The sequence below is a fragment of the Python bivittatus genome, unplaced genomic scaffold (assembly GCF_059951505.1).
Source record: "Python bivittatus isolate LINGU-HERP-01145 unplaced genomic scaffold, Pbiv_v1 ctg000350_np1212, whole genome shotgun sequence".
NCBI lineage: Eukaryota > Metazoa > Chordata > Lepidosauria > Squamata > Pythonidae > Python > Python bivittatus.
In genome coordinates this window covers 22,813,388-22,835,265 of record NW_028277074.1, presented here as the reverse complement: position 1 = coordinate 22,835,265, position 21,878 = coordinate 22,813,388, and the positions used below count along the sequence as shown (strand labels likewise).

Below are 21,878 nucleotides of genomic sequence, written 5' to 3'. Positions count from 1 at the left end.
GGGTTTTTGGGCCTTCTGGATCTGGGAATTTACCTTCTTTGGTACTGGATAGGGTCACACTACCCCAGACAGACCTGGTGCACAACCTGAAGGTCCTCCTAGATCAACTTCTGCTCGAGGAACAGGTAGAAGTCGTGGCTAGGAGGGCCTTTGCGCAGCTTCATGTTGGATGCCAGCTGCACCCCTTCCTGGCCCATGAGACTCTACTCACTGTCACTCATGTCCTGGTCACCTCCAGGATGGGTTTCTGTAATGTGCTTTACATGGGGCTGCCCTTGAAGTGCATCTGGAAGCTTCAGATAGTGCAGAATGTGGCTGCATGACCAATTATGTGTGTCTCTAGGATGGTACATGTTACACCTCTGCTCTGTGAGCTGCATCAGTTGCCATTTTGCTTCTGGGTGCAGTTCAGGGTGCTGGTTTTGACTTTAAAGGCTTACATAGCATGGGACCAGGTTATTTGAGGAACCGTCTCTTCCTGGTTACATCCACCCATCCCATCAGGTCCAGCACAAGATGCTCTGGGTCCTGTCTGCTAAAGAGCTCCAACTCGCAGAACCCAGAAGATGTGCCTTTACTGTTGTGGCCCCCACCCTCTGGAACATCATTCCCCCCGAGGTGAAGTCAGCCCATCTCTGTTAGCCTTCTGGAAAGCCTTAAAAATGCAGTTCTTCCATCAACCCTGGGGATCTCATGGCATGGCTGCAAAGTGGTTGAATGAAGTTAAATGATGGTTGTCCTCCTGCTATTTTGGGATTCTTTTATGTTTTTATTCCAGTATGTTTTTATTTTTTTATTTTGTTGTTATTTATGTCTGATGTTTTTTATGTTGTGATATGGTTTTAATTGTTGTTCTGTTTGTAAGTCGCCCAGAGTCACTTTTTGTGAGATGGGTAGCTATACAAATTTGCCAAATAAATAAACAAGTAGGACAACTTGTTAATATACCTGGAAATTTTTTTGGTAGAATTTTGATTGAAAGGGTACAAGAGGCAACTATGAGCAAACTCAGAGACATTTAATGTGACTTTATGCCAAACAAGAAATATGCACACATTTTTTAATCTTTAGTGAGTCACTGAGAAATAAAACTTATTGCACATTTTCTCATTTTGAAAAAGAATATGATAAAGTGAATAGGCTTGAATTACGCAACATTTTGCACAGTTATGAGTTGATTGCTGTATGTGATAAGAGGAATACAATGTAAAGCATGCATGAGAATAAATTAATGGTTTGACATTGAGCAGGGAATAAGACTAGGATGTGTGATACCTCCTTGGTTGTTTAATGTCTTTGTGTAAAAATGTATAAGAAATGCTTGTGATGACCTCAGAGAAGTGTTGGGGATATAAATGTACATGTAGTTTATATGTAGACAATGCCATGTAGTTTAGTGAGAGCTTGAAATATTTGTAGCAAATGTTAGCATGTATGATGCAAGTTTCCCTTGTGTTTGTTGGGGAAATGGAATAAACAATTGCAAGTTATACATAAATGGTGAAAAAAAAATAAAGGAGATGTATTTGTTTATTGTGGTGGAACATTTACAAAAGATGGGGAAATGGATGGAGAATTTTTAAGACATGGAAATAGTCACGGAAAAGTAGTGACTATGTTATGGTCTCATGAAGAAAAATGTTTGCCTAAACAAGTAAAAATGGCTGAGTACAAGTGTGTACTTCTCTCCACTTTTATATGGAAGTGAGTGCTGAGTATGTCAGGAGAAAGAAAAAAGAATGTTGAGTACTATAGGAATTGGTTGCTGAAGAAATGTATGGTATAACAAGAAGAATTAGAGTTATGAATGAAATGTGATTAAATACAAAAGTGAGCAACCAGTATAAAATAATATAGTGACAAATAGTGGTTTGGTCATAGAGCGAGAATGAATGAGGACTAAACTGCAAAACAAATACATGAAGGTAGAATGAATGATTAATAGAAACAGGGACTTTTCTATTGAAATTGAGAATGCCATGGCTGGATGGATTTGATGAGATCCTCAGAAAAAGAGGTGATATGCTTACAGAAAAAACAGCAATGTATGAATTATTGTATGGATATGGTGGAAGCAAGGATAGTTTGCAAGAATTGAAAGATAGGGAGAGGTATAGTGAATGATGTTGGTGTAAACTTGATTTAATTAGAGTTACTCTTCTGCCTCCAATTTATTTTGCTGTTTCCTACTGTTTTTTTGCACTTTGAATAATGTTGCTTACCCCTCAAATGAATAGTGTGATAGCTGATATGCTTAAGTGGGTATATTAAAAAAAGAAAAATGGCTGAAATCTTGTGAGTTTGTCAATCTCAGTGGATACTCTCATAAATCTTTGGTGATTTTTTTTTTTTTTTTTGGTGCCTCTGAGTCATTGTTGACTCCTGGCAACTGCCTGGACAAGTCCCTACAGTTTTCTTGGCAAGGTTTTTCAGAAGTGGTTTGCCATTTCCTCCTTCCTAGAGCTGAGAGTGTGACTGGCCCAAGGTCACCCAACTAAGAGGCACTATATACCAAATTCTTGGTATTCTGGGTTTTGATTTTGCTTTCCAATGCATTCCAGAAATTATATGAAAATGTATAAGCATATACAAAATCAGCAGTGACCAAATGACTTGAAAATCCTCTTCCTTAAACATTATCAAAAAGAAACCAGTAATGAATATAGGATAGGCAAAGAACATTCTGGGGCTATAGATCATATATTTATTCTTCCCGTACTGTATAATAATTCTCTATTATACTGCATGTACAAAGTGTCTAAGTGTCTTGTTTAGGTTGCTATATACCATGTATTCAGGATTTGGCCTTTAAAAAGTTTGCTGCTTTAACAAGCAGTGAATGTAAGGTCATGTTAACAGTCCTGTGAATTTCAGACCAAAATGTAGCAGTGGGGGAAAAGTCAGTCTCATGTAAGTCTAACTAACTATTAATAAACTTTTTTGACATGATATTTGAGGTAAAAAGCTTTCTTCACAGATTTTTAAATTATACTGATTTAATCTCCTGATGCTACTAACACCTGGACAAGATCATAGGATTGATATGGGTTGGCAATTGTGTGCTACCTTCCACGTGACCAGGATCAGGAAGTATCCAGAATGGTGGCCAAATTTTAGGCCACAGCTGCGACAGTCAGAAATTACTGGATCTGACCATCGTCTAGGTAGCTTAGCCATAGGCATAAACACACAAATTTGTATTATTTTCCAACTTTTTTTTTAAATCTAAGGCCATGTATTTTAATAAAAATAAAAATTATGGGATCATAGGAAAAAAGCAACCTTTCAAATACTCTGTTGTCAACCTCCATGAGATGCTGGAGGTCACAAACAGCAATTTGAATTTTGCCCTCAAAGAGACTGGGAACCTTTGTCACAGAGTGTTATAAGTTAATATGCTTTCCCAATGTGACATTGATATAATGGCAATGAATAGAAGATGCAGGTGCAAGCTCCTAACTGTACAATTTTCCTCTAAAGCCCTATTAATTGCCTCAAACCATTTTTTCTCATAGAATCAGCTTTAATTTGGAGAGGGGAGCAGTCCAGAGACACGTGATAAATACCAGGAATACAATAACAGAGAAGATAATAGCAGTGTATTTTGGTTCCATTTTAAAAAGAAATTACAGCTATTTAGAAGAATACATTTAATTCAGTTGATGCATAAGTGCCTCCAAACAAAATCTCATAAATAAAGACATTTGTGACCTTCTTCCTCAGGAAATGGGTCAATTCCTGACTGAAAAAGCTACATGATTGTGCAGAGGGATCTGTCTATATTGCGGGTGGATTAAACAATATTCTTGATCAGCAGAAATGGATTAAAAACAGCAATCATTCATCCAAACAGATGGAGAGCGATTTGCAAGTGGTGCATGGAGACATACATTAAAATTCAAAGACAATTACAAGTTTTACTCTTCTAAAGCATCTTAGCATAGTGAACATGGGGAGATTATTATTCAGTAGGTGAGTGAGCCAACGGTTATTCATGGAGGTCTTCTGGCAAAGGAAGCCTGCATTTATTTCCTGTTTTGCATGGAAGAAAAGTCTGAGCTCCCACCTACACATTTCCTTTTTTGAAAAGAACTATGACTCAGCAAGCAGCATTTCAACTAGCAGGCATATGGCTTGGATGTGTTCAACTAGAAACACATGTGTCCTTTGAATGCAGCACCTTCCTCGTGTGTGGCTCTGTATTTATAAGTAAAAATTATAACAACCTGTGAAAATTCAGAGTAGAAATTCCATGCATTCTCATTTTAAAAATACCTTGATGGTATGTATTTATTTCTCTTGGATCATTATGTTCAAATAAAATATTTTCTAAGCATTTGTTCTGAAGAACTGAAACAAGCATCTCAGAGACATTTCTCCTTCCCTTCCTGTTTTGTATGTATTTCTGGTGCTCATCTGTATTTATTTAAGAACATTTATCAGCTGCCCCAATCTGGCTGACTCTGGGCAGTATACTTGAGCAAATCAATACAGAGTACTTCAACAATTAAAACAGACCACCCCCCCCACCCCCAAAATAAGAGCACTCTGTTATACAACTACTTAGCAAAAACTTTGGGCTAAACTCTGATCACAGTTATAAGGACCATGGTCAGAATTCCATGTATCTTCATGTTGTCCATCACATTTCTTCCCTAAATGTTTTATCTATTGGCCAGCCTTGACTCAGCTGCCAAACCTCACTGCACCATACAGAAGCTCTTTGAGGATCTTTTTGCATTTCATTTTATCCCAGTCAGATAATAGATCTTTTTTTCAGCCTTTTAAAAATTGCCTTTATGCATTCTGTTAAGCCAAATTTCCTGAACCAAGGTTTATCAAATAAGACATTAGCTGTAGATAACAAACCACAATAACAAAGACCACATGGTACACTAAACTAAACCCAAACCATATTATGGCTTAGCATGATGTTTGAACCAGGCCTACATCTTTTTTTTTTTTAAACAGCTTATTTTGTTTATTATAGGTTTTGTATGCTTTATGTATATTCAGGGCACTGTGTGTTAGTAATATTCTTTGGCCCACTGCAGCTCATGTAGTTTGAAGAGATGTATTAGCTGGGCAGAGTTTTGTCAGTATTCTTAATAGGTGATTCGTAAAGTTAGCCATGTTTGGTCTGTGCTGCTTCACTTCATTTCACTATAATGCAGCAGTAGACAGGGGGCTTTCTTGAACCTGTTCATCCACTGTAAGTTGTTTTGCCCATCTGTTTTCATCCCTGCTCCACTTGCTCCCATCACATTGTAGGCCTTGTTGATTACTTTCAAGCCCACATGTGTTAGGATGCTGTAAAAGATGACCAACAGTGGTACCAGTGCTCCCAAGTCATGAACTGAGTGTGGGCCTGCCAAATCCTCTGTCTTTCCAAAGCGTTCTGTAGATCTTGCATGCGTGGTTTGGTCTATTCATCCTTGATCTTATATTTGTATCACTTATATCATATTTGTATCGTTGCAATTGGATACATTACTCCAAACAGGCCCTTAATCATTGTCACCTGTATAAAATAGCTACCAATCTCTTGGCCGATGTAGCCAGTCATTTGAAGACATGAACTTTCCTTTTTGCCAAGACTATCAGCCCTGGACTGCTTACTCTGAATCTTGTTTTGAAGGTCCAGATCTGTCCCATCTTGTGATTTTTTCCAACAGTGAAAGTTTTAGAACTAAACTTCAATATTCCCTGTCAGAGGCCTTGTCACATGATGTAACCTTCAAAGTAAAAAATATTGCAGACATACCAAGTGTTTGGTTAAACCAAATCTTCCAATGGATCTCTAGGCAAACATAAGCTTACTGAAGTGTTATGTTAGCATATTATTTCAGACAACCATATGAGACTAAATGAGTTTATATACCAAATGAATTCAGAGCAGCGATGTAAGAAATACAAATAAAAACGAAAGCATCACTTTGAAGAAAAATACCAACTCGGATTGCAGATTTAGCTATTGATTACACTAATGCACCATTCTTCCTTGAAAGAGCCATGATGTAGCTATGGTGCCCATACAATCTCTTTTCCTGTCCAGGCAGCTCATAGAACCTTTGAGTAATGCAGGCAGATAATTTTTAGACTCCTTCCATACTCAAGGTTTGCATTTGATCTGGGATTGGTCCCCATGACTCAGTGTTTTGGAGGATTTCACTAACTAAGCCAATTAAGTTTTGCCCAAGTGCTGCTGTAGAAGAATGCTGAGAAAACAGGTGAATAATGTTTCCAGGGACTCTACATGTAATCATCTGACAATCCCCCTTTCACTGGTAATCTGAATTACTTTACTTTAAAATGGAGAAAGCCAACTCTGTTGCATGACAAGGTGATTCTGCTCATCTGCTGAGTAGCCTCCTGGACCTCTGCCCCAAAGCTTCATGAGGTTGCTGAACCCATGTCAATAATGCCATGGGTACTGGCGGCATCTTAATTTTTTCAGTATTTAGAAACAGGTCTTTCAATGGATAGCCATTCCAAAAAGTGGTCAGGGTACAATAAAAACTAGATTGGATTTAAAATGTAATTGAAAATAAAAAGTCATTCAGCCTAAAGTAATTAAATGATTAATATGGTTACGGCCATGGAATTAATAATTTTCTTTTTGTTTTGGTCACATTAAAAATTATAATTTGGCAGCAAGTTTTGAGTCATTCTGGGGACCACATGCCACTCTGGAGAAATAGCAGGAAATCCCTGCACACTTAATTTCCTCTACCATGATCTCTATCTTCAGAGTTAACAGTTCAGTTATAAAAAATGAACGTGAAGTAGCAGCATTTGTGAAAGTGGAATGAGGCAACAGGCAATGAGGGATATCCTGAGGCTTGGATTCTCTCAAGCTGTTAGACTGCAAACAGTTGCTGACCAGTAAAGCAGAAGTCTGTTTCCTTAGCTGGCCTGCAATTGGTGTTTTGTCAAATGTGTGAGAAAAGTGACTGGAGGCATAAAGTAGAGCAGAATCTGGTTCCCATTAGATATGCATATTTCTGAAATGACTCTTGATACAAATTCACCCCCCATAGCATTAAAAAAAAACCACATATAAAATATACAAAAGGGAATAATTACAACAACCATTTGTTTGTTTTGTTTTGGTATAAGAATATATTATTTAAAAGGCAACCTTAAAAATTAAAAAAAAAAAAATCTTGTACAACAGTGGTGGCTCCTTAACATTTGTACCCATAAGGAAAAATACTAGTCTTTAGAAAAGGAATGTGAAAAGTGCTTGTGTAGTGTTAATTATTCAGCTTCATCCTTCGTCCACGCTGGATAATCCCACAATGCTTAGATGAACTTGGCAAACCTCTAAAAGATCTTTGTATCAACTGTAATGCTGAAATTAAAACACAAACATCATTAGCCCCCAAAAATAAGGTCTGATTCACCCAGACATTTTGGCATGGTTCAGACATGCTGGTTCAGTATAGGAATAAGTTTTAAATACAACAATTGTGCTAGTTCTCAGGATCTCTGAGCTTATCCTCAAGTCCCCCACAAAGATACACTGCTGTTTTCAATGGACAAGTCCTCCGGAAGCTGGCTTCATCTCATTCTCAGCCCACATTGAAGGCAGCTGAAATCTGACCATTTTAAGCTACTGCAGGTACATTTCCGCTGCTTTCCTCTCTTCTGGCCCTTGGATGTTATTTGCCAGAGCCCTTCTGCTGACCCTAAGGCTCCAGGACAAAGAGGGCTGGCAAAAGAAGTGATGGTGCTGGGAAGCTGACTCTTTCCCCATCAGGCCTCTGATTGCACACAACTCCTCTGTGGGATCAGAAACTTGGCAAGTAAAAAGACACCTCTCCCCCCTTCTCCTGCTCCTCCTCCCAGACCTGGCAGCAGATCCCCAGTTGCTGAAGCTTAAAGTGGTGGCAAGTAAAGTGAGAGGAGAAGCCAAATCTTTTGCCACCAGTTGCACAAAGCTGAAGTGGCTTCCCTTTCTCAGCATCGATTAAGCCAGCCTGAAAAAGGTGGCATTGTGGGGTGAAGCATGGTGAAGCAGGAGACCCCCTACTTTACCACACAGCCCTACGGTGCCTGTCAAGCCCTTTTTAAACACAGATTTATCATTATTCTGGAAGAACACTAGGCCCCTATTTAAAATCAGTTTAGGAAACAGCTGGCAGGTAAGGAGGGATACCTTACATTCACATTCCTCACTGCCCCTGGACTGAAGATCTGCTGCCAGATCTGGGAGGGGTGGCTTTTTACCTGCCAGATTTCCAGTCCCACAGAGTAGCTCCTTATGATCAGACTCCTGACAGGCACAGAGTCAGCTTCTCCCCACTTCTCTTGCCATCCCTCCCAGAGAATCAGCTGAAGAGGATCTGATCTTCTCATGCTGTACTGGGTAGCTCTCTTCACACCAAGCTTTTACAGATGGTTAAACCCACAGGTCTACCCATCTGTCATAACTCCTCTTCTCCCCAGGCCAGTCTCATCCCTTATTAAAGTAAATGAGTGGTAGATGTTGTCCCACTGGGGGTGATATTTGGTGGGAGGGCAGACAAACCCAGGGGAATCCACCAATCTCTTTAATTTACTTGTTCCACATTGCAATTGTAGGGACAACACCACTCCCTGCCCCATGAGTGAGGCAAAATAGGTCCTTGCAACAAGGTCAGTGCAAAGTATACTGTTCTGCTGCCTCAATGACTGGAGGAAAGCACTTTAATGTGGCTGTGAGGACAAACCCTCTGTAACACAGCTAGCCAAGGAAATGGTAGGATTAGAGTAGACAAGCAACATTCCATAAAACTTTGTGCAAAATAGAGTAGTACTGGACTACAACACTCTTCTTCACTGCCGGCATGACCATCTTTCTAGAAGAAAAACACTGGGGACAAGCTATATCTAGTCTGCTTTAAGACCCTTTGATATTAATATAGCTAAAGCAAATAGTTAAAGTTTTTTGGGTTCCACGGACTTCAGTGGGACCTGAATATATTCGTGTTTCACTGGATTGTGACTTTCAGGTTTCTTTCATTCTTAAGTGCACTGTCATACTAATATTTGCTACATCGCTTTCCTATTAATAAGCCAATTATAGAAATGACGTGTCTTACTATTGGTTACCGATTCTCTATTACATTAACATTTGGCCCAAACAAAAGGTATTCTGAGCCTTTTCCCATGGCATTTCTGATTAGGATAATTTAATATATCGCAACAAAAGGAAATCTATGAAACAGTGTATGGGCGATGTAGAAACAATGGCTTGCAAGGATAGAAAGGTACAAAGAGGTGCACTCAATGGCATTGGCTTATATTAGATTTGGCTAAGTTTCTTTTCCTTTTTCTTATCTCGTGCCTTTAATTGTTTTAGCTTTTTATTTTTTATGCCTTTTCTGCACTTTGGCTAAAACAATTTATCTCAAAAGGGAATAGCATGATGGGAAAATAGGTATGGATGCATGCAATGAAATTGGCGGCATTCTTTCTAGATGTCAATACAGCACAACTATTTCCTATTTTAAATATTTCAAATATTTGACTATCAAATATTTGCTATTCAGAATCTTTCAAAGAATAAATAGAAATTACTTTGATATGCTTTGTCAGTACTTTGCTTTTCATTTCTCCCTGGTTCCACGTGTCAAATTTTCATTCTTCTTCTTCTTCTGTAACTAAGAAAAGATGACTGAAATGGAGTAACTGAAAGATATGTCATTTCATAAATCAACTATGTCAACCACTGTGTTATTAGACATCACACATCAATATTATTACTGTGTGGGATCCACAAAGATAAATGGAATCTTCAGTGGCCCCTGCAAATCCTCCCAAAGCCAAAGCAGGAACTGAAGCCATTATAAGCGTTGTATTTATTTCCAACTGTTAGGTGTTCCAGCTAAGAAAAGCCACATAGGTTTTGCACAGAAACATACTGTTTCCTGCCAAGGGTGGTGGGGCAGACATTCTAATTAAGATTGCAACAGCCCCTGCATATTACCTTCGTCTGAAAATCCTTTGTCTGAGTTTAAAGTAGACTGATCTGCATATCCCTGTGAGTAATGTTTGCATCAGAGATGACCATAAAGACTTCAAGAACCGCACTGGATCAGACCAATCATACAACTGCCCCAGCATACTTCTTTTCTGTGGCAGGCTCAAGCTTCTATAGGAACTCATGAGCAGTTACGAAAATAGGGCCCTGTTGTTCTGCTGCAACTGGTATTCAGTGGTGTTACTGCTATCATGAATAGCAGCAATCCAAAGTCCTGCCATTTTGGAACTGGTCTTGCTCCCTTTTAAAATATACTAGATAATGGCCATCACCAGACCTAGTAGAAGTGAGTTCCACAGACTAACTGCACATTGCTTAAAGAACTGGAAACCACTGAGCGGCCATTCAGTGTTCACAATTCTGACATTGTTTCAAATAATTTGCAAAGGTTTTTTTGACAAGAGAGGATAAAGGGGACAAAATAAACCAGGGTGGCCACCACAAACAATGCTTTCAATTGCATTTTTCAGTACTCTTACAATCTTTTTCTCCCACCAGCTTCACAGTGTCTCCCATTTCTGTACAGAATCCTTTCTTAAACCCCAATTTCAGGGCTGAGATGAGTTCACAAAGTCTCCACAAATGCAACAAGACAGGAAATGCAGTTCAGTAGGAAGAGCAGCACAAATATGGAATGTTTACACACGTACCTGCCTGACAAGATAAGATATCAAGCAGGTGATGATTTACTAATTGGAGTTTAAACTGCCCCTGAAGAACAAAGTACATTTTCATGTGGGGGATTTCTTTTGGAATGAACTATCTTAAGAATAGCACTGAGCATGATTTAATTGTTTAAATTTACAGTAACTACTTAGCTAAATAAGGGGAAACCAGATGAGGAGTCGTGTAAGAAAATAATTAAAACTACAAACCTTATTAAACTTTTGTTCTAAGTTTTGTGAACCCCACCAGGAGAAGTTTCCTTATGAAAGGAAGTGGAGAATTTTCTTCCTAAAGTTGCAGCTTGGAATAGGACAAGTCAGGAATAGGGAAATTTTAGGGAGGTTGAAAGTCAAGAAAATGCAGCAAAAATCAGAGAGGGCAGTAGCCTGAATTTTATTAGCAGGAGTTCCAAAGTCTTGGAGCAATGGATTGGAAAGACCATGTATATTGCCTTGTACTATATTGTAGAAAAGTGTCTAGCTTTTATTTTATTTGGCTGCTAAGAAGTCTTAGCCACCTAAGCAAAATATTGCCTTCTAAGTAGGCCGGCAGAAGTGGGATATAACATCTGACAGCCTACTTGATTAGTATGCTGGCTGCACAACTTCGTTGGTAATCACAGAAATTGACTTTGTGTCAGTGTTCTCATTGTTCCGTTGCTCAGTCTGAAAGTGAACCAAATTTCAGCAGCCAGTTAAAATGAACTTTATCCTATTGGGAGGGAGACAAAGGCTTGCTCGGCTCTCTGTTGCACAACATAAAACTTGGTTCTCAGGAACTATAGCTGTCATTTAAAACAGCCCCAAGAGTGGACAGGCCATAGACCTTCTTGATATTAGCCACTCTCTCCCACACATGTCAGCGCAGAGAAACAAAAATAAATCATACATGATGCACAGTTGGAAGTATCAGATACCACTAAAGTCCTCCTTAGCAACCAGTTGGTAGAAAATAGGGCTTTTTAAAAGGAAAATTTGCTTCAAAGCCAAGAAGAAATGTGAATTGTAGGGATGGAACAAATCTGAATTTAAGGGAATGAACTTGAATGGGAAGAAACCTATCTTTGATCTGATCTGATCTGATCTGATCTGATCATACATTGTGAACTATCCTTGGAAGTTACTTGATACCCATCCAAAGTTTTCAATATTATTATCTGAGAGATTCTGCACGATCTGCATTAATCTATAGCAACAATGTAAGAATTTATATGTACAGTAGTGTTAGTAATAAGAGGTGGTAGAACCTAACTATCCCTGACTGATCTTGAAAAACTGAAGCAGGACAGGACTTGGTTAGTACTTGTGGAGGAGACCAGCAGGAAATACCAAGATTGCAAATTAGACCTGGAAGTTTAAAAAAAAAAAAAAAAGGCAATGGCAAGAACACAGGATGGACATGCCCATTCAATCACCCAGATGTGAGCTTGACTCAAGGGAGATAATATTAGGTTATTACATATACCAGCTGCTAAGGCATCTCTGAACTCTGCACTTATGTAACTGTTGTTAGGGAAGTGGGCCACTGAAGACATTGAAAGCTTTTGGACTGGCAGACAGATAAGAACACAGTACCTTTTTTGAGCCTCTAAGAAGCTTCATGTGTTCTTGCATGAAGACCCAGATGCCTAATTAAATAAATGCCCAAAGCTCACCAAAATCTTTGGTGAGGTAGACATGGTAAGATCTAATAAGATATTGGCATTACTTCAAGATTTCACAACTTTAACATTGTTTGAATTGGAGGAGGAGGGAGTCTGGGAGTATACCTTAGAGATCATCTGGGCACCATTTGCCAGCTCCAAGCATTGGAGTTTGAAAGCCAAGCATATATAACAGGACCACCCCACATTCTAAAATCTAAGTGTTGAAGACAGTGCACAGAGGAGCCATAACTGAGAGCCAACAGAAGCAATACTGGTGCTGTAAGTAAACTGTGGGCAAATACTGTAGGGTCTCAAGATCTTCCATGATACTTGTGGGCAGATAAATTTCTACTCATGTGTCTTTGGGGAAGAATAAATTCCCCAACAGTTTCACAGAGGTGGAATAACCCAGCATGAATTTTTTTCTTAATTTCCTGCACATTTTATAGGGATTTTATTTTTGTGCTGTTATTATAAGCAGCAGCAGCAGCAGCAGCAGCATAAACTGTGTTGGCAGCTTGACCACCATTTTGCATTCTTCATTATGCTCCAGATGTTACTTTGTTCTAGGACACTGTTGGAGGGAACTGATGGCTATCACATATACCCATTCGCACACAAACACACATGTTGAATAAAGTTCGGAGAAGCAAAGTGACCTTCTTTTTCTAAGAATGAGTCAGAGAAAGAAACACTCAGACATTTTTCCAAGAAAATGTTTTAACTCCACTCTGTTTGAAAGTGCAGGAAGACTGGAGAGAGCTGGTAGAAGGGCCAGAGAAAGAGGATAAAAATAAGATAAAGCAATACCTGAGAAGGAGCCGTCCTGACCTCTTTCATAGCATCATCTATTTGTTTCAGCTCCTCATAGCGATCTCTGGATTCCCAAAGTGGCTGGAGCATTACTTCTTCAACTTCTGGAAAAAGCTAAAATAACGGAGAAAGAAAAGTTAACAATGCTTATTATGACTGGTTAAAAAAAAACATGCTAACATTATATATGGCAGTGAAGGGTTTGGGAGTAGGATTGTGGGAAATTGACACCTGCATTTTATAAAATCCTACAGAAAGAAAATATTAATGGAGAAAAAAAATGTAAAAATGTTAAATGAGGGCACCGTTTTAGTTGGTCAAAAGGGTTTTGATGAAATATTCCAGCTAACCTTACCTTTGTTACAGTTTCAAACATTGGAATAAGAACAAACTTGAGGAAGCCAATCTGTGCTGTTGGCTTGGTTACTTTGTCTCGGTCCATAAAAGGTGCCACTGGAAGGCCTTCAGACTTTTCCCGGTCACTCTACAATAGATATAGCAATGTGTCATAGTAATGTTAATCCACAAACCATATCATTTATACATTTTTAGTTATATATCTAATAAACTTTATACAACCTGTATTTTAGCCCAAGCAGGGCCTCCTAAGTGGTGCTCAACAATATAAATAGAGTTTCAGAACAAGAGTCCCAACTGACAGCTGAGTCATAAATGTCTTGAGATATCTGCCGCCTTCTCTGGACTGGTACAGTGTAATGTAGAGAAAAGGGACCTAACCCTTTCCTACATTTAGATACATATTTTTTCTTCAAAATAAAAGGGGCCAGATTAAGCTGACTTCAAAAACACTGTGAATAAATTAACATGTGATGCAGATTAATTGAAAGAAAGATCTACTCTCATGAGCTACTATTCTTTTGTGGTTTTATACATTTATATATGTATAAATGTTTGTTTGTAGATAGACAGGCAGACACACAAATAAACACCAACATAAAATTGTTGGTCAAAGTTAGCTATTTTCTGGTGAGGGGAAGATGTTAAATTTTTTTTTAAAAAAGCACAACTCCTCTTCCTCTTTTCTGTTCTCAATTACCATCAAACCTTACCTGATGTTATATCACCGCGATGGCTTAATCTTGGCATGTGAACCATTCCTTTATTTTCATTTACTGCTACCTATAACCACCTCCAAAGGAGAGGTCTAGTAAAGTGATGTTTCAGAACTAACTAGACTGTTCTTTTAAAAATGGCCAGAGTTTCCTTCCCTCTCCTTCCTTTCTCTTAACATTATTCACTGATTACAGGCTTAGCTATGAAAGTTTCAACATCTATCACTGGATGCACCTAGGGCTGCCTAGTTAGCAGTGTTTTCTTCAGATCTTACCTGTTTGAGTTTCAAAACTGTTTACATGCTGAGCTAACTCACTCTCACAACTCTGCAAGAGAGAACAAGCAGCTTTCCAGTAACTTTTACACTGTTTGGCTATTGTCATCTTTCTAGGTTACAAATTGCAGCAAACTGCAGTTAGACATAAAATTGACTACTGAAAGTGTTTTCAACATAGTGGATCTACAGACTTATCCCAAGATATTTTTCTAATAGAAACAAAAGACAAAACAGTGTCGCAAACCTCCCTCCCCATCATCCATGTGTAGAAGGCAACTAGACTGGCTGCTGAATCTTAGTGTAACAATAACCAGGACACGGCAACTACTGTCAACCCAGCTGGCTAGCTTTTGGTGTGCAGGGAAGGTCAAGTTGAGCTTACAGACCCATACGTGAAGGGAGCCTGTATGGGGATTGCTTGTGCAGCTATTTCTCTTCCACTGTTCTGGTATCTACTACCACTTTCTCGTTATGCCATATAACAAAACCAGTCCTGTGATTCTAGCATGGCGACATTGTTACTGGATAGACTTCAGCTGGAGTTTAAAAGTATAAATCGTTATGGTGGTTCAACTGAAACTGTGTATCTTTTTACCTGCATAAAGTATTCTTCTAATAAGCAGTCCACCCACGGCTCTGCCACCTCCATGGGGCGAACTTCATTGGAGATATCGCAGCACTTGATCAGTATCATCTTCAGCTGACAACAGCAAAGCAGTTTACAGTGTGAGATCTTTGTTTTATCTGCCAGTGCTTCTTCCACTTTGTTGTGGAAAGTCAGCAGTGAAATTAATACCAAATCCAATATGATTAGTTTAAAGCAATGGACTCTCTGTATTGATCAAAGCAAAACATACAGCCAAATTAGAAATCCTTCCATGTTCCGATCTATGCATGACAGGAGGGGGGCCTTTCGTTCAGGTTGCCTGCCCTTTCATTTAACTGAAAAGAGTAACAGCATATTTTTACATATCCTCTCAGCCAAGGCAGCCTGTCCTCAACTCATCCGCTTTCAAATCCATGTTTTGGCATGGAGAAATTGCTAAATGTAGAAGTTAAAAATATAAAAGCTGGCATTCTGCAAAATGGTGATTCAATACTCAGCATTTTGAACATGGACAATAGGTGGAAACTCTATGGCCCACCAAAGGTTCTAATACTATAACTCCCAGCAGCTTAGGCAAGCATAGCCAATGCAAGGCTGTGGGAGACTGGTTCAGGGTCATCTCAAGGGTCACAGATTCCCCACAAATAGGTAAGATTCCTCTGAAATGGCTATATTCTTGAGCTTCCATTCTAAGTTCATTGCAAAAGGGAGAAGGGCCAGAAGCTGTGCAACATTTTCCAGGCACCAGCTAAAAAGAAAAAAGGGGAAAAACCCCTATAACTCCTTCCCACTACATCACTAGGGGTGATATGGAGAAACAGCAACAACAAAAACAGCTTTGCCTCTCCTGCAGTGGTTGTCAAGCATTCTGCCAGATGCTTATTCCATCTTAAATGATGTTAAAATAGGTATATGAGTGTTCTAATGTTGCTTTCCTAGCCCCATCCCTTTTGTGTAATCTTTTTAGATAGAGATGGTCAGCCTTTGGAGGGGTATTTTGGGTGAGAAGCAAAATCTACAATGGGTGGGGTAATGATACAAAGGATCACCCATGAAAGTGGGGCTGAGATTTATAACATCCCTGGAATGGCTTGGCAACCATAGTTTCTTTTCTTTTTTTTAATGGTTTTGGGGGAAGACAGAGAGGGTTTTTAAATATATTTTTAAAATATGCTAAGACTATCAGCCCTTCTACAGTAGCAAATCTGACCCAAAACCAGCCCTTCCTATGGTAATACAAAAAACTGCTGTCATCACCATGCATTGTCCTAACTCTTTTTGCTGTTTCTTGTGTTTTATGGTACAGAAAACAGGGATTTAATCCTGGCCTGGATTGAGACAAGGCCAGCTTCATGGGAACTATGGTTGCCAAGCCATTCCAGGGATGCTATAAATAATTAAGGGAATAGCTCATTTTTAAGGCTTACAAAGCAGATCTCATGCATTTTCCCATCTCCAAATGATGAGAAACCACAAGGCTGAGGTTTTTGGATGCATGGAGGTTCGAGGAATGCAGAGAAAGCAGGATTGTCTTTTTTTATTGATCCTTAAACCACGTTGGGGAATCCTTTCCATCTGAATAAATGCTAAATGCAAATAAAGAAAAGCATCTTACCTGAGTTACATGTTCTTCATTTGAATAGTCAAACTTATCTAAGATTTCTTTGAAAGAATCCAGTATTTCAGCATGCCGTGCCATGTCTGTTGCTAGGATTAATGTAATTATCCCCTACATTTTTTAAGGAAAAAAAAAAAAAAGAGGAAACCATTTATACTTCTTCAAGTAGAAATATTCTAGCTTTCCACATATTATTACCACCCCTTGTTCAATTTTCCCCTTTCTGGACATGACATATTCTGGAGAAGAAAGCAATGTTGAAGGAAAGAAATGACAATAAGGACCAAACCTAACACAGAGTTATGCTGAAACTCTATGTTAGGAGTTTCCATTATAATTATCTTTTTTGTAGTGAGCTATGGCGGGCAAATTTGGATCAGGTCTATAACCATGGCATTAACTTCAAGTATTTTGGAACTTCTATTAGCCATACAAGGGAAAACGTGTAGGTATATATTTTTCCCTCTTCTGCAGGTAAATGCCACTGCATGGCAGAAGGGTTGATCAGATCTATAACCATGGCATTGACTCCAAGTATTTTGGAACTTCTATTAGCCATACAAGGGAAAACATGTAGGTATATATTTTTCCCTCTTCTGCAGGTAAATGCCACTGCATGGCAGAAGGGTTGATCTGGCTTTGGTGCTTCTGCATGACCTGAGAACTGCTTTAACAAAACATCAAGAATGGGAGTGCCAGCATAATATGTTCTTTAAATAATATGTTTTGTGATTTCAGCCAATCCATTTAAAGCATAATGTTATTTTTTTTTCATTATGTTATGTGTTGTGTTATATTACACCATGTTATGTTATACCCTCTTCTCTTTAGCATTTCCTTAGGGCTTTTACAAAAAACAAAAATTGCAATAAAACCTGTTAAAGATATTAATACATTGTAATATAAAAAGCCATAATGTTTTTCTAAATGTATCTGCAATATCCTTCCTCAAACTGGCTCTACTTCCCACTTGTGTTAAACTACAATTCCCATCGTTCCAACTACGATAACTAGGGGTGATGTGTATTGTATTTAATCTAACTGAAAGACACCAGCTTGTCTATGAGATTAAGTTTGACTGTTGCTGATGCTTCTATTGAATTTCTCAAATGAGAGATGTTGACTTTTAAAGATGTCTAGGAGAATTCTTTTTGACCTGTATGTTTTACCTCCTAGCTCTAGACTTTGAGAACTTCCTACCAAAGTCACTCTTGGCATGCTCAAAGACCCAGTGCTCTTTCTGCTGTTTCATATGTTTCAGAGAGCAGTTGAGACATTTCGGTAAAACAGGTTCAGAGGTTAAGCTCTCTAAGTTTCAATCTATCGAGGTAATGGTTGGTGAATCTCTAGCCACTCAGATATTGTGTCTCTACCATCATGCCTGCCCAACAAGAGTTTAGAGAACTGTAGTCAAACATAATTTTGAGACCACAGATTCCCTAGTCCTGAGCCAGACCGGCTGAACTCAGTTGCAGGTCTACGTGACACAGAATGCATGTAGAGGTGAACTTTGCCTCAGCCTTGGAACCCATACCTGTCTTATCCGTTTGAACTGTTCCTTATCAACACTGGAGAAAATGTTGCATTCTGGCTGTGCAAGGATCTGGAAAGCCACAGCACAGTGATGATTCTCTAGCGGGGAAATGTCATTATAGCGCACAGCAAGCTCTGTCCGTGCATTGATCTGGTACCTGAGGTAAAGCAAAGGCATCAACAGAAATGTACTAGTGGTCCCAGAGGATTAGCTCATTTCTACAGTGGAATCAAAAGCGGAGGGTTGGGGGAATAATAAGTTCCAGATGGCATATGGAAAATAGAAAGTGAAAATAGAATATGAAAAGAAATCTCAAAACTGAACGTATCTCACGTGGCACATTCTTTCATGGGCTGTGGTCAAGCCTTATGCAAGCAGACAACAAGGCTTTCCTGTCTTTGCTCTCCATTCCAGTCTCATAACAGCACCCTTGGAAAAGTCTTGTTGGCTGCCCTTACGAAAGACCTCGGAGGTGACACCAATGGAGGCAGTGAAAGAAAATAACGGGAGGGAACAGGAAAGCCATATAGCCCAACTGGCTTTGTGCACACATCAGGTTTGGGTTAGAACAACACAGTAGAAACTGGATCTAACAAAGAGGTAGACATGTGTGTTTACAGCTGCAGTTTTGCATACTCTACTGCTTTAGCAGTTACCCCTGCAAAGAGGGAACTGCTTATTAAACTGAATCCTGCAATGGTAAATCTGCAGCAAACGTAACCAAGCTTTATCTGCGTGCATCTGTGAACACAGATATATACTTTTCTGCAGGAAACTAACTTTCCCTTGTAGGAAGGTAGGTAGGTAGGTAGGTAGGTAGGTAGGTAGGTAGGTAGGTAGGTAGATAGATAGATAGATAGATAGATAGATAGATAGATAGATAGATAGATAGATAGATAGATAGATAGATAGATAGATAGAATACTTTATTGGCCAAGTATGAGACATACAAGGAATTTGACTTCGGTGCAAAAAATTCTCAGTGTGTTTGCATAGCATCAGGAAATAAGGAATAATAAAAAGTAATAACATTATATACTAAAACTATGCAATCAGAAGAGGAGAATTGGAGGAAGAATAATATTACGGCTATTGACTAACATATATTCATTTTTAAAAAGAGAAGCTATTGTCTAGCATATATTCATATTTAACAGAGCATTATCTGTCACGTCTTGGCAGTCATATCTTATCATGCAATATCAATCAGTTTGTCATGCTGCATTAATTAGGTGTTCAGCAGAGCAATGGCACGAGGGAAAAAACTATTCCGGTGTCTAGATGTTTTAACATATGGTGCTCTGTAGCGCCATCCTGAGGGAAGAAGTTGAAACAATTTATGTCCAGGATGAGGGGGATCTGCAGATATCTTCTCCGCCCTCCTTCTAACCCTCACAGTATCTTGGACTGTAGCATTTATTTATTTATCTCTATTTATTCCAGTGCATGCTCTTTATTTTAAGCTTTTAGTTTCCCATCTTAGAGTTTCTGATAGTTTTTAAAACAATATAGAATGAAGAAAGGCAAATATGAGAAGAGGTAAAAGATCAGGTTGACAGTCAGTTATAATGGGCTTTAGGGTTCTATCCCTTTCAGATCTCTCTTGAGGTAGGAATTGTTTGTTTGTTTATTTATTTATTAAAAAAACACAATCTTTTTAAAGGGGAAAAAAGAGATACAGGACATAATCATATGCCAGTAAATCATATACAATGCCAAGATGTAGCAGATGAGTCCTAAGAACCAATGTTTCTCATGGTCCAAGGATGCCAAGAGGATTTATGGAGCCACTTGCAAACAGAAATTTGGTTCTTCCCTCTCACTAATGTTCACCTTCTGATAGAATTCTCTTTTAAGCTAAAATTGCTGCCTCTTGTCCAGGTGCCACTTCATCTCTTCTCCCAATTTAGCCCTGCTGCTGTTCTACTTGGGAGGCAAAAAGAAAACAGCACATCTTTTAATACCCTCATCTATTAAATACTGTATGTAGCAAATCTGGAAGCTACAATGGGATGTGTTCTGCTTCATTTTTGCAATGCTCCTTCACTTTTTTACAACTCAATATTTCTGTAAGCCATTTCAATGCCACTGTATCTACAAATATTGCAATTATATTAACAACATTTTTCACAATTCTGTAAAGATACATGCTCAAATCTTTGTCATCGCACAATGTCTGTTCTGATGCTTTGCTAATGCAAACAAATTGTCAGATGTTACTTCCTTCCTCAAGATTGTTTCTTAAAATACATTTCTTATCAGTACATATAGAGTGACCCATATTTCTATAAATATATTTATTAGCACACAGCACATTTTTATTTTAATGTGCATAACTTTATCAGTATGCATTATGTTATAAATACTAGGTCTGTGCAAAGCTTAAATTGTATGATTCAGCTGAAAATAATTCAGCTGAATCACCCTATCAAAGCAGATAGCCAAAGTGATATAGTATCACACTGCTACTTATTGGACTGGACCAGCCACACACCATTTCATTTCAACTGCTTTGTTTCAGATGCTTTTCTGGCCTGTCAGTGGTCTTCTGCATGTATGCAGAATATGAGCAGAAGTCCCTTGCCATTTTAAGTGAAACACTTCTGAAGCCAAGGGCCAAAGTAGATCACACATATTTTGCACAGATCTAATAAAGATGCACATGTATTATGAAAACATTTGGCCATGTGATCTCATTTGGGGTTTGATTCATTTCCTCTTTTTAAAAATGTATTAGTGGCTACTCTAATTTGCTGTAATCTTACACTCTAACAGATTATTAGATCCTGCTAATTTCAATAGCTTGATACTAATATCCTATGCATATTTACCAGGGAGCAGGGCAGATTGAGGTATCTTAGGCACCATATACTGTAGGAAGATAATGAAAGAGCACAATATTGTTAGATACTTAGTCTATTATCACTGTATTTTATTGCAAAGCAAGGTGAAAGGCTTTTTTGAGTTTTCTTTTTCTTTCTTTCTCCTGGTGCCAAAATAATACCTACGGCCTTTAGTACTATGCATTACAATTTAGGCAGTGCATTATTTCCTATTCCACTAATGTCTTAGGTCAGCACTCCTTAGGAATCAGGTGGAAGGACTTATGGTGGAACTCCTGCAAAAAATGTGCAGCATAAGGTTGCCCAGCAAGGAGTGTTTAATGTGCTACTGTGTTTTGTGTTTATCTAAACCAGTGTTGTCCAAACTTGGCCACTTTAAGATGAGTGGACTTCAACTCCCAGACTTCCCCAGCCAGCCATGCTGGCTGGGGAATTCTGGGAGTTGAAGTCCACACAACTTAAAGTGGCCAAGTTTGGACAACACTGCTCTAAACAGATGCCATGCTCCTCTAAGTATCTGCCAAAAGAATACATACGTGTTATTATATCCTGGGTGATCCAGATCATGACACACCGATGCTGTCATCAGCATTAAGATATCCATTTGGGAAATCTTTGCCTAAAAGAGAAAAGGGAGAAAATGCAGTCTTCTAATTTCATACAGCTTTTACAGCATTAGAAGCACATTTAAGTATCAGAAAAATAATTTAAAACTAGGTTCAGTCAATAGTTAATGGCTACATTTACTGTAGCAAGTTTAAATATCCTTTTTCT

At 38.7% G+C, this 21,878-nt stretch overlaps 1 protein-coding gene across 3 annotated transcripts in view; it reads right to left on the bottom strand.

Annotated features, from left to right (window-relative positions):
• Nucleotides 1–3,541: 3,541 nt before the first annotated feature.
• The window catches only part of PDE9A (phosphodiesterase 9A), a 52,943-nt gene continuing 34,606 nt past the window's right edge, over nucleotides 3,542–21,878 (bottom strand). For all 3 annotated transcript variants that reach the window (XM_025170933.2, XM_025170934.2, XM_007434825.4), the window contains exons 9-16: nucleotides 21,641–21,723; nucleotides 18,262–18,418; nucleotides 16,725–16,838; nucleotides 15,098–15,202; nucleotides 13,507–13,635; nucleotides 13,149–13,265; nucleotides 9,565–9,647; nucleotides 3,542–7,354 (exon numbers count right to left, since the gene is read on the bottom strand). In XM_025170933.2, coding sequence (XP_025026701.1) covers nucleotides 9,594–9,647; nucleotides 13,149–13,265; nucleotides 13,507–13,635; nucleotides 15,098–15,202; nucleotides 16,725–16,838; nucleotides 18,262–18,418; nucleotides 21,641–21,723 — 759 coding nt within the window. In that variant the 3' untranslated portion in view covers nucleotides 3,542–7,354; nucleotides 9,565–9,593. The remainder of the gene's footprint in view (nucleotides 7,355–9,564; nucleotides 9,648–13,148; nucleotides 13,266–13,506; nucleotides 13,636–15,097; nucleotides 15,203–16,724; nucleotides 16,839–18,261; nucleotides 18,419–21,640; nucleotides 21,724–21,878) is intronic.